We start from the raw sequence: 15,468 nt of genomic DNA, 5'->3' as shown, positions 1-15,468 counted from the left end.
CCAGCATAATCTCATGTTTTGATCCTTAATTACAGCTGCAAAGACTCCCTTTTCCAAGGAAGGTTATAGTCACAGGTTCTTGGGTTAATATTTAAAAAAATTTTTTTTAACATTCGTTTTTGAGAGAGCGAGACGGAGCACGAGCGGGGGAGGGGCAGAGAGAGGTGGGGGACACAGAATCCAAAGCAGGCTCCAGGCTCTGAGCCCAATGCAGGGCTCGAACTCACAGACTGGGAGATCATGACCTGAGCCAAAGTCGGATGCATAACCGACTGAGCCACCTGGGTGCCCCACGGGGGTTAATATTTTGTTGGATATATTACGGGGGGGGGGTACCATCAACCGCCCCTCTCCCCCCCCCCACCACGGGGTCTGAGTGGAATCAGGAAAACCTCACTGCAGGTGTTGAGTTGGCACGTACGATGCAAAACAGGCTCCTTAACCGGCCCCCGGGCATCTCCAGCTATGGCTACCGAGGCCGAGACTGCCGGGCCAACCTTTACCTGCTGCCCACGGGGGAGATAGTGTACTTTGTGGCCTCCGTGGCCGTGCTGTACAGTGTGGAGGAGCATAGGCAGCGCCACTACCTGGGCCACAATGATGACATCAAATGGTGAGGCCTGGGAGGGGCTACTCTTGGAGGCGGAGGGGGGGGAGGCCGGGGTGGGGGGGGGAGGTGGCTGTGGCCAGGCCTTTGCTTGGCCTACCGGCTGAATTCAGGAAAAAAGTGTGGACTGATCATCAGTATTTTAAAGGTCGGTGAATTCACTTACATGCCTGGATTTTTCACTTCTTTTCCGAAACTCCTAGCTGGCGCCCCCCGATGATCCTAACAGGGTGGGAGCCAGGCAGCGACAGCCCCTTTTGATGGCTGTGCCCCCCTGGCCACCACTTGGGTACAGTCCTGAGCCGTATGGGCATTTGAGTTAAGAGACCCCAGGACGGAGTCTTGCTTCCGAGGCTGGGTACCTGGAGAGTAGCCCCTTATTGTTACAGAAGGACTAAATCGATGTTTATTGGCTAAATAACTCACTCAACCAACCTGTGGGATGAATAGCCAGGCATTGTGACTTCAGCCTGTTAAGGGAGGAGGAGTCCTGGGCCCCCCTTTGAGCCCCATCCCTCCCACTGAGCCCTGTCCATCTGTCTTCTTTCTCAGCCTGGCTGTCCACCCTGATATGGTCACCATTGCCACTGGACAGGTGGCAGGCACCTCTAAGGAGGGGAAGGTAACAGATTGGAGGAGGAGGGACCGGAGACTGGGGTGGGGTGATGGTGGGGGCAGACAGCCAGGCCCCCCAGGTAACAGGCCTCTTTCTTCCTTGCAGCCACTACCCCCCCCACGTGCGCATTTGGGACTCAGTCTCCCTCTCCACCTTACACGTGCTGGGCCTGGGGGTGTTTGACAGAGCTGTGTGCTGTGTGGGCTTTTCCAAATCTGTAAGTCCTGTGCGGGGACCCTTCGCCTGTCCCCTCCTCCAAAGTCAGGAGTCCCTCCTCCAAAGTCAGGAGCGCGCGCGCGCACACACACACACACACACACACACACACACACACACGCGCCGCCACTTTGGGATGGGGGAGGGGGCATGCCTTGATTGTGACGTCACAGGCATAGGCCACGCCCCCTGCAGAATTGCCCGCCCTGCAGGCCAACCCTTGGTGACCTTACAGGGCTGCTCCCTTAGCCCTTATGAAGGGGACCCACGTGTCCTGATTGCTCCCAAACTCCTCGGTGACTGGTCATGCTGGTTGCATTATTATTGGCACCCACTTTCCTTTGCGAAAGGTCCTTGTAAGGCCTTGTGGTTCCCTGTTCCAGCCTAGATGGGTGTCGGCAGGATGGGTGATGGCAGTTCTGGGCGAGATAAGCCCAGAAATGTAGAGTAAGCCTTCAGGAATTTGCAGAGCAATTTCATATTTCCTACAACATCCTAGTCTGTGATGGGTGGGCTTTTTTTTTTTTTTTAATCATATTTCACATTTTTATCAAAATGTATTTAACAAAGTATTGATCAGTAATGGATTGAGGAATAAAAACCAAGAAGCACGGGACTAGAGCCTTACAGGTGTTCTGAGGCCTAAGGAGATCTTTGAGGGCATTGTGGGGAGTGGTGGAGAAAAGCTACTTTGGTGACTGTGTGTGTGTGTGTGTGTGTGTGTGTGTGTACGGGGAGGAGGGAACCCTGCAAAATCAAAATTAACCTGTTTCACCAAAGGTGTGAACACCCAACATTTTAGTAATTCGGTGGTTTCATTTTGTGTGCATAAAAGTCATTTCATTTTGTGTGCATAAAGTCATTTTCATATAAAAATGCAGATTAGATGGTTTCAGGACTCCTGCAGAGAAACAGTAACTGAGGGTAAATGAGATGAATTTCTTAGGGAGGAGTCATTTCAAAAGGAAAGTTCTAGAAGCCCTTTAAGATGTGTACATGGCTGCCGGACGGGGAGTGTATTTGCATGTGTTTCATCTAATGTGGGCCAGGAGCTTTGAAAATCTTAAAACAGACCTGAGTGGGAAGTTCCTGTGTGGGCAGAGTGTTGAAGGGGTGGATCCTGACCCCCCTTCTCCACTCCCCCTCCTCTCTCCTCCTTCTAGAATGGAGGCAACCTGCTCTGTGCAGTGGACGAATCGAACGATCACATGCTCTCCGTGTGGGACTGGGCCAAGGAGGCCAAGGTGGTGGATGGCAAGGTGGGGTGACCGTTCTCACCCCGCCTCCTTGGGGTGCCTCTGTGGGACTGGCTGGATCTCTGTGGTTAGGAGTCTGGAATCAGACAGACTCACATTCAAGGCCAAGCTTTGCCATTTGGTGGCTGTGTGACTTCAGGCAAGCGGCTTGCCCTCTCTGAGCCTCGGTTGCTCGTCCGTAAAGTGGGGATAATGGTAGCATCTTCCTAGTAGGGCCTTGGCTTTGATGTTGGGATGTGGGGTGGCTAGACCAGGCACAACAAAAAGGTCGGTGCAAGGCAGCTACTGACTGTAGCCTTGCGACATCCAGGACATTGACTTGCATCTCTGGGTGGTGGCTTGACTTCTAGGGAATAATCTGAGGCATGATAGAGGGGAGAGCCTGTTGCCCAAGGTCATGTGCCTATTTTGGAGACCTAGGTTCCGGATTGGGGCCCACAGTTTGTGGACAGAGACTTAGTAGTTGAGAGGCTGGGCTCTGGAGTCAGACCTATGTGAATTAATTCTGGACTTGACTCTTACCTGGCTGTGTGGCCTAAGGCAAGTGACTTCCCCTTTTTGTGCCTCACTTCACCTGTAATGGGGAGCGCTAATGAGCCGTACCTCACGGAGTGCTTTGAGGAGTACAGCAATTAATGGATAAAGTACTCAGCACAGCACTTGATGCAGAGTTGAGGCTCTCCAAGATCTGCTGTCATGTTGATAAAGGTGGCAGTAATGCTTTGCTGGCCGGCCCTGCCTTCAGTATTTTAGCTTGCCTGTATAGTAAAGACACAGGCAAGTAGGTTGTGCAGTGCACAACTCATGCAGCTGTATAGGGCGGTCCTACATGGGGTGGCCCTAGTGGCTTTGAGGTCGTCATTCTAAATCTCCCCCACTCTCCAAAGTGCTCCAACGAGGCCGTGCTGGTGGCCACCTTCCACCCCACAGACCCCACCGTGCTCATCACCTGCGGAAAATCCCACATCTACTTCTGGAGTCTGGAGGGGGGCAGCCTGAGCAAACGGCAGGGCCTCTTTGAGGTGAGTGCCCCGGGGTGCGGGGACAGGCTGGCCCTGAAGGAGACAGGCAGGGACACCCGGGAAGACAACAAAACAGAGGGTCCCAGAGGGTCCCAGATTATGAGGATGCCGAATTTCTGCTGGGGCCTCAGTTTCCTTATCCCATACCATGAGGATCATCCTCCTTAACTGTCTAAAGTTGTGAGGATTCAGCGGGATGAAGACCGTAGTAGCTCCTAGCAGATAGTAAATACTCAATAGGCAGTGCTCTGCTTGGCCATAATGTGGAAAAACACGGAGGTCAGAGGCCAACTGGCTGAAAGAGACGCGCACCGAGGCAGACAGACACTGAGCGGGAAGCAGAGGGCCTGGGAGAGAAGGTGCAGGGGCCCCTCTGCCAGGGCTCGCCTTCCATGGGTGAGAACTGGAGCTTCCACCCCAAAAAGGGAAGCCCGGAGGACACCAGGCATAGGTGAAGATGAGACAGATACTGAGGGGAGGGTGGGGAGAGGCAGAGAGAGCGACATAGAGGATGGGCAAGGAAAGGGGAGGAGAGACGATGCAGGGGGAGAGCGGGGAGAGTGGCGACAGAAAGAGGGAGACCCAGGGACAGAGAGGGGGGACCCGGGGACAGAGACAGGGGAGACCCGGGGATGGAGAGAGGGGGAATCCAGGGACAGAGACAGGGGAGAGCCAGGGACAGAGAGAGGGGGGACCCAGGGGCAGAGAAAGGACAGAGAAGAAAAGTCAAGAGAGGAGGCAGGAAGTGCTTCCAGGGGTAAGCAAGGGAGACAATGTGGTCAGAAGCTCTAGGCTACATGAGCAGTGCACGGAGGCCGGTTGGAGATGGGGGTGCCCCACAATGGGCCTCATACCCGACATCATGGCGGGGATCCCCTGACCACGGTCCTGGATGGTGGGTGGGCTCTGGGAGGCTCTCTGCTTCAGCAACCTTCTGACACCTTCCCTTTCTCCCCCACCTTAGAAACACGAGAAACCGAAGTACGTGCTGTGTGTGACCTTTTTGGAGGGTGGCGATGTGGTCACCGGGGACTCGGGGGGGAACCTCTATGTCTGGGGCAAAGGTGAGTTTCACTCCACCTGTTTGGTACCCAAGCCAGCCCTCCCGAACCCCCTTTGGCCAAGCCTTGCTCTGACCGAGCTTGTATGGAATGTATGATACAACAGGCTAAATCCTTACTTGTCTAATTCCTATATCCCCCTCAAGGCTCCCCATCTCCATGAAATCTTGACTTATTCCCCACCCTTGTCCTCTGCAAATCCTGTGGTGGGGATCAAGTTTGAATTATAAGCGAATTGAATGGTTAACCCACTTGTGGGTGGATGGGTGGGTGGATGGAGAGGTGGTTTGTCCCAGAGCAGTCAATGAATAAGGCAGTGAATGAATGAAGGGGCTGTCCTGCTTAGTGAGTGGAAGAATGAGTGAATGTACTGGCCTCCTTAATGGTGAATGATTGGGTGAGTGAACAACTGAATGAATGAATGGTTGTCCCCATGATGGATGCTGGGGTTAATAAATGAAGAGGTCTTAAAAAAAATAAATGAAGAGGTCTTTTCCCAGGAAGTGGATCCATAAAGCAATGTCTGAATGAATGAGTGAATGAACGAATGAATGGTTACCGCAGCCAATGGATTAATATATTACGAAGAATGGATCGTTCCAGGAAGTAGACTGATTGCTGAATGAGTAGAAGAGTTGATTGTTCTAGCCAAATGGATGGATGAAGAAATGAATAAATGGTTGTCCCAACCAATGGATTAATGTATTGTCCCAGCAAACGCTAATGGGGTGAATACAAGCTTGCTCTAGCCTTTGGGTGAATGATGAATCAAGCGAAGAATGGGTTGTCCCAGCAGATGGATGGCATGCACAAATCAGTGAGTTGTTTTGGCCTGGGTACGTTTGCTTTCACGTACATTATGCTCCTAAATCAAGGGTGCACTGAATATTATTCCCATTTCATAGATGAGAAGCCCCAGGCTCATGGGGCACCTGGCTGGCTCAGAGCTTCCCTTGAAATTACACAGCTGAGAATAAGCTCTGAATAACTGACAGTCTTTTCCAGCAGATTGTGAGCTCTCTGAGGGCAGAGGCTGGGTCTGATTCGTTTCTATATCCCCAGACCCATCACTGGGTCCATCCCGTAGGGCTGTGGTGGGGTGGTTGGAAAGACAAGTGGACAGAATGATAAGTGGACGTGTGGCACCACATCTGAGTTGAGGACTGTTCCTTTGAGTCCCTGCCCCAGCCTCCTTCCTGGTCCTTGGCCTTTATTTATCTTGCCTCCTCAAATTCCAGAACCCAGTGTAAATCTGACCCTTTTCTCCCCTTGCCAAGCTCTACCATTGTTCCCTGGTTCCCTCAGGACAAGGCCCAGGTTCCTCACTGAGGCCTCTAAGACCTTGTGTGGTCTGGCCCTGCCTTCCCCTGCCCCTTGCATGTTACATGAAGTCAAACCAGATTTTCTATAGTTCTCTAAATAGTGCATGCTCTTGCTCTCTTCCCTTTACACACATTGTTCCCTCTGCATGCAGCCCTTTCCACCCTCTGTTGGCCTAGCTGACTTCTATTCATCCTTCAGATCCTTGTTCAGCTGTCTCCTCCTCCAGGAAACCCTCCCTGACCTACCAGGCTGGGTATCTTCTATGGGATCCCACAGGCTCCTGGCTTTCCCTATCCTAGCCCCAACCACCTTGGGTTGTCATTGACTGGTAATAGGTCTGTTTCTGAAAATAGACTGTGAACCCTGTGACGGCAAGATCTGAGGTTGTCTTGGTCACCACTGTATTCCCAGTATCATCCGGTATGAAGCTGGGCCCAGAATAAATGCTGGTTACACAGTTGTTGATTGGATGGGTTAACGGATGAATGAATGGATGATTAGATTGACAGGGTGAGTGGGTAGATGGATTGGAAAATGGGTGGATGTTTGGGTAGAAGGATGAATTGACTGGTGAATGAGTAGTTGAATGAAAGAGGTGAACAGATGGATGAGAGGTGGATGAATGGGTGGGTGGATCAGTACATAGATAGGTGGATGGATGGATGGGTGGATTGGGTGGGTGGGTGGGCAAGTGGATAGATGGATGGATGATGGATAGATGGATCGATTAGATGGGTGGGTAAGTGGGTGGATGGATGGATGGGTGGGTGGATGGATGGATGGATGGATAGATGGATGAATGGATGGAAGGATGGATGGATCAACGGATGGTTGGGTAGATTGATGGGTGGGTACATGATCAGATGGGGGATGGATGGACAGATGATGGATGGATGGATCGATTGGAGGGGTGGGTAAGTGGGTGGATGGATGGACTGGACTGGATGGGTGGATGGATGGATGAGGGGGTGAGTGGGTGGGTGAGTAGATAGGTAGATAGATGGACGAACAGACCAGTAGGTAGATGAGTGGATGAATGAATGGGTGAGTGGGTGGATGGATCAAAAGTGACTGGGTAGATGTTAGTTCAGATGGTTTAATGGATGGATGATAAGATATTTGAATAGATGGCCAGTGGGCAGGTGGGTGGAAGGGTGGATAGAAAGGTAAGTGAGTGGTTGAATGTAGGATTGACAGTTGGAGGCGTTTCAGGGGTCAGTACAGGGACAGCTCCCCCATGCTGATCCCTGCTCCCTGGCCACCCCTCTTTGCCCCCACAGGTGGGAACCGCATCACACAGGCGGTGCTGGGTGCCCACGATGGCGGTGTGTTTGGGCTCTGCGCCCTGCGGGACGGGACGCTGGTGTCCGGAGGGGGCCGTGATCGACGGGTGGTCCTTTGGGGTTCCGACTACAGCAAGCTGCAGGAGGTAGAGGTGAGGAGGGGGACAGCTTCGTGTGAAGGCGAGGGGACCTCCTCCCACCGCCCCCACCCCGACTCCTAATGGACCCTCCTCTCCCCAGCTTGTTTTCCCTGACCCCTTCTCTGCCTGTGCCCTACACTCATATGCCCCCAACCTCACCCTCAGGTACCAGAGGACTTCGGTCCGGTGCGCACTGTGGCTGAGGGTCGGGGAGACACGCTGTACGTGGGGACCACCCGCAACTGCATCCTGCAGGGCTCTGTCCACACAGGCTTCTCATTGCTCGTCCAGGTGAGCGATTCTCCTGCACCTGCCCTCCTCCCCATTTCTCTCCTCTTCTCTTCCCACTTCCTTCCATTTCTCCTCACCTCCCCACCCCATCCCTTGGCCTGACAAACTCCACTCACCTTCCCTTTTACCTGCTCCCACCCCGTAAACCCACCCCTGTCCCAGGACCCCTGCCCCAGAACCCCCCTGGTCCAGCAGCCAACGAGTTACCCGCTGGCACAGCAGAGGGTCCCCAGGACCCCGCCGCAGCCGGGCCACCCCCTGTCCTTCTGATCAGGGGTGGTGTCCATTTCTGTTGGTAAGTGTCCTGGCAGGTTGTCACCTGGGCCACATGCACCTTGGGCCACACACCTCCTGAGATCTGGGAAGGCCCTTTGGGGTTGGCCTGTTTTTCGTCTGGCAGCTCACATGTTCGCCCCTTCGTCCTGGCGTGCCAAAACCCTATCTACAGGGGCGCCTGGGTGGCGCAGTCGGTTAAGCGTCCGGCTTCAGCCAGGTCACGATCTCGCGGTCCGTGAGTTCGAGCCCCGCGTCAGGCTCTGGGCTGATGGCTCGGAGCCTGGAGCCTGTTTCCGATTCTGTGTCTCCCTCTCTCTCTGCCCCTCCCCCGTTCATGCTCTGTCTCTCTCTGTCCCAAAAATAAATAAAAAACGTTGAAAAAAAAAATTAAAAAAAAAAAAACCCTATCTACGCCCAGTTAACACTCCAGCGCCACCCCCACCCCCGCCCCCTACCCCCCACCGCCCCGCCGAGGGGCTGTATAGTAGGATGGTCAGGAACAGGAATTCTGGAGCGGGACTGCCTGGGATCAAGATCGCAGCCCTGTCGCTGGTTAGCTGTGTGATGTGAGGCAAGTGAATGACAGTCTCTGTGCCTCTATGAAACGGTGCAGCAGCAGAACCCATCTTCGTGGGGGTTTGTAAGGATCCCATGAGTCGGTTCATAGACGACATTTAGATGGTGCCTGTCACAGAAGTCTTGGCCAAAGTTACCCCTGGATCTAGTGGCTCTGGATACCTCCGTTCCTTCCGGGCATTTCCCCTTTTCCAGGCTAGCTGAGGTCCATGCTGCTGCATTTAGATCTCCCTCTGGCTCTGGTCTCCCTGGAACATGAAGGAAAACCAGGATCAGAGGGATTCCCCAGAAGGGAACTTAGAGACCCCCCCCAAAATAGCATCAACATTACACATCGTTGATTATATTATGAATAGGTCAATGTATATTAGAGCTTTATTACCATGCATCGTTATACTAACGTCAACAATTATATTATCAGTGTTCGTTGTTATTTAATAGCGTATTATTAGCACACGTTATTAATAATGATAATAATAACAGCCACTTGCATTTTGCGAGCGCTTTGTACTAGCCTCAACACCTTCCATCCATGATTCAAGTGAGCGCAACGATGTCCCCATTTTACAGAAGATTAAACTGAGGATCCGGGGAGAGGGCACCTGTCCAGTCCGTAAGAGAGAGCTGAGGTCAGATTCACCAGGCTGAGTGCCCTCCATGGGATCCCACAGCCTTCTGGACACCACCCGATTCAAGCCGGTCAAGGCTCCAGCTCCCACCCAGCATGTCTCCTGCCCTGCGTTGTGCAAACTGGACAGCAGAGGCCTGGAGAGAAGGGGAGCATTCACCCCGAGCCACACACCGGGGCGAGGGTCCACTCAAGTCACGGCCTCCTTCAGACGTACTGGAGAAAGGGCCTTCCCCGGGTCACCTGTGGCCCCAGTGTGTCGCCGGGACCGGCCTGGCACTTCTTTCTGGGACCAGGCTCGGTGGGGGAAGGGCCCGGATTGGCGGGCTCCATGCTGCCGTCTCCCCTTCCCGCCAGGGTCACGTGGAAGAACTGTGGGGTCTGGCCACGCACCCCAGCCGGGCACAGTTTGTGACGTGCGGGCAGGATAAGCTGGTGCATCTGTGGAGTGCAGAGTCCCGCCGGCCCCTGTGGAGTAGGATCATCGAGGTAAGGGGACTGGGGGGGGGGGGGGGACGGGGACTCGGCACCCTGTTCTGACAGAAGCGCCTGTCTCCGTATGTCAGGGCTCAGGGCACCAAACCAATCTGCCAGGGGAGCCGCTGCCCCTGCCTCCAGGGGAGCGTGGTTTGGGTGGGGTCAGGACAATGCCATTGTCACAGCTGCAGGAAGCTGTGGTCCCTGCAAGGGCTGTCTCTAGAGCCGCATTGGTCAATACGGGTGGGTCGTCACACTTCAGTTAACTTTAAAATGTAAATAGAATGAAGCATTCAGGGGCGCCTGGGTGGCTTAGTCGTTTGAGCATCCGACTCTTGGTGTCGATCTCACGGGGTTCGAGGGTTTGAGCCCTGAGTCGGGCTCCGCATAGAGCCTGCTCAGGATTCTCTCTCCCCCTCTCTCTCTGCCCCTCCCCTGCTCATCCTCTCTCTCTCTCTCTCAAACTAAATAAACGAACTTAAAAAAAAAAAATTCAATTCCCCGGTTGCACTGGCTACGTTTCAAACATGTATCTAGTGGCCACCATGTTGGGAAGTACAGATAAGGAACGTCTCCAGCATCGCAGAAGCTTCTGTTAGACCGTCTTGCTCTAGAGCAACCCAGTGCTGGCTACATTTGCATTGTATACTCGATACTCCATGTACTTGCCTTTTTTTTTTTTAGTTTTTTTTTTAGTTCTGGGGCGGGGGGGGGGGGGGGGAGGGAGGGGCAGAGGGAGAGGGAGAGAAAAAGAATCCCTCGAACCCACGAATTGTGAGATCGTGACCTGAGCTGAAATCAACACTCAGATGCTCAACCGACTGAGCCACCCAGGCGCCCGTGTGCCCTTTCCTCTTAAGGCCAGCGACGGCTCACGATCATAGCCAATGCCATTGCTTGCCCGGCCCCCATGATGAGCGGAAATAGAAGAGCAGGCCCTCTGCTTTCTGTCAGCACAACGGATTGTTAGACCCAAATCCCAGTGGGACCCTAGCTGCAAGGGATTCTGGGCAGTGTAGTTTTTTTAATATATATATATTTTTTAACGTTTATTTATTTTTGAGAGAGAGAGAGAGACAGAGCATGAACGGGGGAGGGTCAGAGAGAGGGAGACACAGAATCCGAAACAGGCTCCAGGCTCTGAGCTGTCAGCACAGAGCCCGACGCGGGGCTCGAAGTCACCGACCGCGAGATCATGACTGGAGCCCAAGTCGGCCGCCCAACCGACTGAGCCACTCAGGCGCCCCTGGGCAGTGTAGTTTTTAAGCTCCCCTACCTGTGCAGTATGGGACACTAGAATGTCACTCCATCGTATCCCCCACACCACGCTTTGAGACTTCGCTCAAGGAATCTAGGGTTACCTCTGATTCTGGGACACTTGATGGCCTTTGAACTTTGAGTCAGGGATGGTATGTTCTGGAAATTGTTAGGGCCACGTATAATAATCCTCATTATGACGTCAAACCGACTAGGAGACACAGAACTCTTAACCCCACCCCCAGAGAATCTGATTCAGGAGGTCTGCGTTTGGGACCGGAAATCTGCAGTTTCTAACGCGCTCCCGTAGATTTTTCTGATTCCGGCAGTCTTTTGACGGCGCCCAGAGAAACTGGCGTAGCGTTTTACCCCCTTCGTCCTTTCACCTTCTCGCAACCTCCACAAGGCAGTGGGGATGACAGATCCCCACTTGGAAACAGGCTTGATAAGGTAAAAATCATCACGGTGCGATTTTAATCCAAACCAACTGTTGTCGAGTGCTGCCTGTAAGCCATTTTACTAACCAGCTTGCTGTTCTAAGGACTGTACGTCTTGTTTTTAGAAGAATCCCGGGGAGCACACGTTGATGTTCTCCACTGGCCAGATGAGGCAGCCGAGGCTCAGACAGGGAAGGTTATTTGGTGTCACATAACTAGGAAGTGTCAGAGCCGGTTTGAACCCGAGTCTGATTCCAAGACACTCTATTGCCTGCGTACCAACCAAACGTCCCCAACGTTCGAGAAGTGGTGATACCCCTTGCCAGGTGTTTAATAAAGATGTGGGGAAACGGACACTTGGACGTGCCTGGTGATGAGTTGATAGAATCTTATGGAAAGCAAATTGGCATTATCATTCCAAAGCCTTCAAAATATGGCTATCCTTTGTCCCAAAAAATCTCACTTCTAGAAAATTACCTAAGTCACAGATGAATAAAGCTGTGAGAATTTAGACCGGGAGTATAAATGGATCTAGAGTCCACAGTGAGAGCAGGACTGTTTTGTGTTTGAGCTGACACAGGAAAGGAGGATGGTTTGGGGGGCATCTGAGTGGCTCAGTTGGTTAAGCAACCGACTCTTGATTTCGGCTCAGGTCACAATCTCACAGTTTCGTGAGTTCGAGCCCCACACCGGGCTCTGCGCTGACCCTGCAGAACCTGCTTAGGGTTCTCTCTCTCTCTCTGTGTTCCTCCCCTGCTCGCTCTGTCTCTCAAAAACAAAAACAAACAAAAAAACACTTAAAAATATTTTAAAAAGGGGCGCCTGGGTGGCTCAGTTGGTTAAGTGTCTGACCTCAGCTCAGGTCACGATCTCACGGTGAGTTCGAGCCCCGCGTCGGGCTCTGCGCTGACAGCTCTGAGCCTGGACCCTGCTTCAGATTCTGCATCTGCCTCTCCACCACTCACATTCTGTCTTTCAAAAATGAATAAATGTGTTTTAAAAGAAAAATTTTAATATTAAAAAAAAACAAAACCCAGAAGAACACAGTTTAAAAACAAAAAATGGAGGATGGTTTTGGGGTGTCTGTGGCTGCCGTAGGGGAATAGCCAGATAGGCCGGAGACCCCAGTTCTCAGCCCTGCCTCCTCTCTCTCCCCTCAGGACCCTGCCCGCTCTGCTGGTTTCCACCCCAGTGGCTCTGTCCTGGCCGTGGGCACAGTGACTGGCAGGTAAAGCTGAGCTGGGCATTTGCAGAGGGTTTCTCTGCTCCCTCCCCTCCCAGAACTGTCCCTTGACAAAACCTCCCTTCCCCTGTGTCCCCAGAGCCCACAGAGTCTGCAATTAACAGCCTGCTCACCAGACTGTTTCTCGGTATTAGTCTGGAGTCAGCCTCTCTCCCAAATCTTTTCTGGGGTCCCAAGCTCAGGCCCCTCAGAGTCCCGACCCCGATCCCCCTCCCCCTTCAGCCCCCTGCTGCACCGGATCAGCTCACACCCCCTCCCCAATCGTGCCTTCTCCCTAAAGATGGCTGCTGCTGGACACGGAGACGCACGACCTGGTGGCTATCCACACAGATGGCAATGAGCAGATCTCAGTGGTCAGCTTCTCTCCAGGTAAGCGGCCCGGTGCTGGATCTTGGAGCAGCCAGGCCTGGGAACTGAGGCTCAGTTACTAGCAGGGGGAAGGAGTGGAACCTGTGTGGCAAGGCCTAGGGGCCGGTCTAGGACTGTAGCGGGGATGGAGCTTGGGACAGCTGAGGAGTCTGGCATAGCGGGGGCGGGGGCTGAATCGGAGAGAGAAGGGGGTAGAGCCTGGGTGCCTCCTCATAGCCCCCCCCCTCCCCCTCCCCCAGACGGGGCGTACCTGACCGTGGGCTCCCACGACAACTTGGTGTACGTGTACACGGTGGACCAGGGCGGCCGCAAGGTCAGCCGCCTGGGCAAGTGCTCGGTGAGTGGGCAGTGGCCCCCAGCCCGCGCCGCCACCCCTACCAGGGGCCGCAGAATTAACCAATTTTCTACTTCAAGGGAGCACAGCTTCAACACTCTACTGACTGCCCTGATCACAACCAGGAGTCTTAGCCCCGCCCACACATTACCCCCCCCACCCCCACCCCCCGTGTTATAAGCCCCTCTGTGTCTAGCTCTGCCCACGTTCTAAACTTCCCCTGTGTTCTAAGCCCTTTCTGTCTAGCCCCGCCCATCGCAGTCTGGCCCCGCCCATGGTAGTCTGGCCCCGCCCCCACGCTCCAAAGGCTGTGTATCCTTCCTTTAGCCCCCTTGTGTTCTCCCCCTACCTGTGTATTTTGCCTTCCGCTTTTCCTGGTCGCATCCTACCCGCTTGAGCTCTAACTCCACCCCTTCCCTCCCCCTCCGCAGGGCCATTCCAGTTTTATCACCCACCTGGATTGGGCCCAGGACAGCAGCTGCTTCGTCACCAACTCCGGGGACTACGAGATCCTGTACTGTGAGTTCTCTGAAAGCCGAAGGCGGCCCTCCTCCAGCCTCCCTATTTACGTGTGCGATTTACATAGACTTCCCTGACTTCTAGGAAGGGAGGAGGGGCTTTCAAGTCTCCGTCCTCTGGCTCCTGTGTTCAGGGGCTGTTCTGATTGGCCTCCTGGCTTCCCATTTCCTCCCCTTCCTGGTCGGATGGGTGAGGTACAGGTCTCTAAGCAGATGCCCCTGCTCAGGCTTGGGGTGTCACCACCCAGGATCTAGCCCCCTCAGCCAAGTCTGGAGAGGTGGAATAAACCCTAGGACCTTAGCCTCCTGTCTCAGACCTCAGTGCCCGTTGACTATAAAATGGATGGGTTAAGTCAGTAATTGTTTCTTTCTTTCTTTTCTTTTCTTTTTTCTTTTTTTTTTAAGTTTATTGGAAGTGGGGGCGCGGGGAGAGAGAGAGAGAATCCCAAGCAGGCTCCCACTGTCAGCCCAGAGCCTGACGGGTGGCTTGAACTCACAAACCGAGAGATCATGACCTGAGCTGAAATCAAGAGTCAGACGCTCAACCGACTGAGCCACCCAGGCGACCCAGTTCTTTCTGCTCTGAACCCCTCCCCCTGTTTTCTGCCCCAGGGGACCCGGCTACCTGTAAGCAGATCACTAGTGTCGATGCTGTGAGGAATGTGGAATGGGCCACTGCTACTTGCGTCCTGGGATTTGGGGTGTTTGGTAAGTTCTGGGATGGGGGAGGTCCCACTGAGAACAGGGGTTCCAAGCAACATCCTTCGCTGGTGGTCTTCATAGTCTCTTGTTGGTTATCCCCAGGGCGGGAGACCGGCGTAGACTGGGCTGGCATCTGGTCCCAGCCTGGGAGGGAGTCAAGGAGGGCTTCCTGGAGGAGGGGATATCGAAGCTGGACCTGGAGGATGAGGAAGCAGCGAAGAAGGAAAGCAGTCCCTAGGATAGGAAACCGTACCCTGTACAAAAAGGCTGGAGGTGGCATAGAACTTGGCATTTGGAGAAATCCAAGAAGGCAGCATGGCTAAATCGCTGTGGAGTTCAAGGGGAGCGTTAGGGAGGACAAGGCTGGAGCAGCGTGGCAGACCAGGTCAGGCAGAGTTCAGAGGTCGTGCTAGGAAGCCCAGGCTTTCTCCAAGGCCACCAGGGAGCCACAGAAGGGTTTGGAGCGGTGGGGGGCCAGGGTCAGATACACATTTACAGAAGATGATTCCAGTTCTCCTCCCTGGCTGCAGAGAAGCCAGGCTGGCTGGGAGAAAGGCGGGGAGCCTGGGGCTGGGGCCTGCTCACCTCAGGGGTCCCTGGCCCAGGCTGACCTCTCACCACCACCCACCCCTCATCTTGCCCACAGGGATCTGGTCTGAGGGAGCCGACGGTACCGACATCAACGCCGTGGCCCGCTCCCATGACGGGAAGTTGCTGGCTTCAGCCGATGACTTTGGCAAAGTACACCTGTTTAGTTACCCCTGCTGTCAGCCCCGAGTGAGTCCCCCGGGGGGGGGCTGGCAGGGTGGGGATGAGCAACACTGCGGGCAAGACTG

At 53.9% G+C, this 15,468-nt stretch overlaps 1 protein-coding gene across 1 annotated transcript; it reads left to right on the top strand.

Annotated features, from left to right (window-relative positions):
* Positions 1-261: 261 nt before the first annotated feature.
* LOC125918488 (echinoderm microtubule-associated protein-like 2) lies at positions 262-15,409 on the top strand (the record flags this gene model as incomplete). Its single annotated transcript, XM_049624474.1, is given in 16 exon segments — positions 262-613; positions 1,160-1,229; positions 1,329-1,334; positions 1,336-1,440; positions 2,603-2,698; positions 3,583-3,717; positions 4,682-4,781; positions 7,382-7,536; positions 7,690-7,815; positions 9,653-9,784; positions 12,627-12,694; positions 12,990-13,078; positions 13,318-13,415; positions 13,844-13,931; positions 14,543-14,638; positions 15,279-15,409. Coding segments are annotated over 16 exon segments (1,686 nt in total), but the record flags the coding sequence as incomplete, so codon positions are not given.
* Positions 15,410-15,468: the final 59 nt, after the last annotated feature.

Source organism: Panthera uncia, unplaced genomic scaffold, assembly GCF_023721935.1.
Source record: "Panthera uncia isolate 11264 unplaced genomic scaffold, Puncia_PCG_1.0 HiC_scaffold_88, whole genome shotgun sequence".
NCBI classification, from domain to species: domain Eukaryota; kingdom Metazoa; phylum Chordata; class Mammalia; order Carnivora; family Felidae; genus Panthera; species Panthera uncia.
Note: the sequence above shows the minus strand (reverse complement) of the source record. Positions and strands in the feature narration are given on the sequence as shown.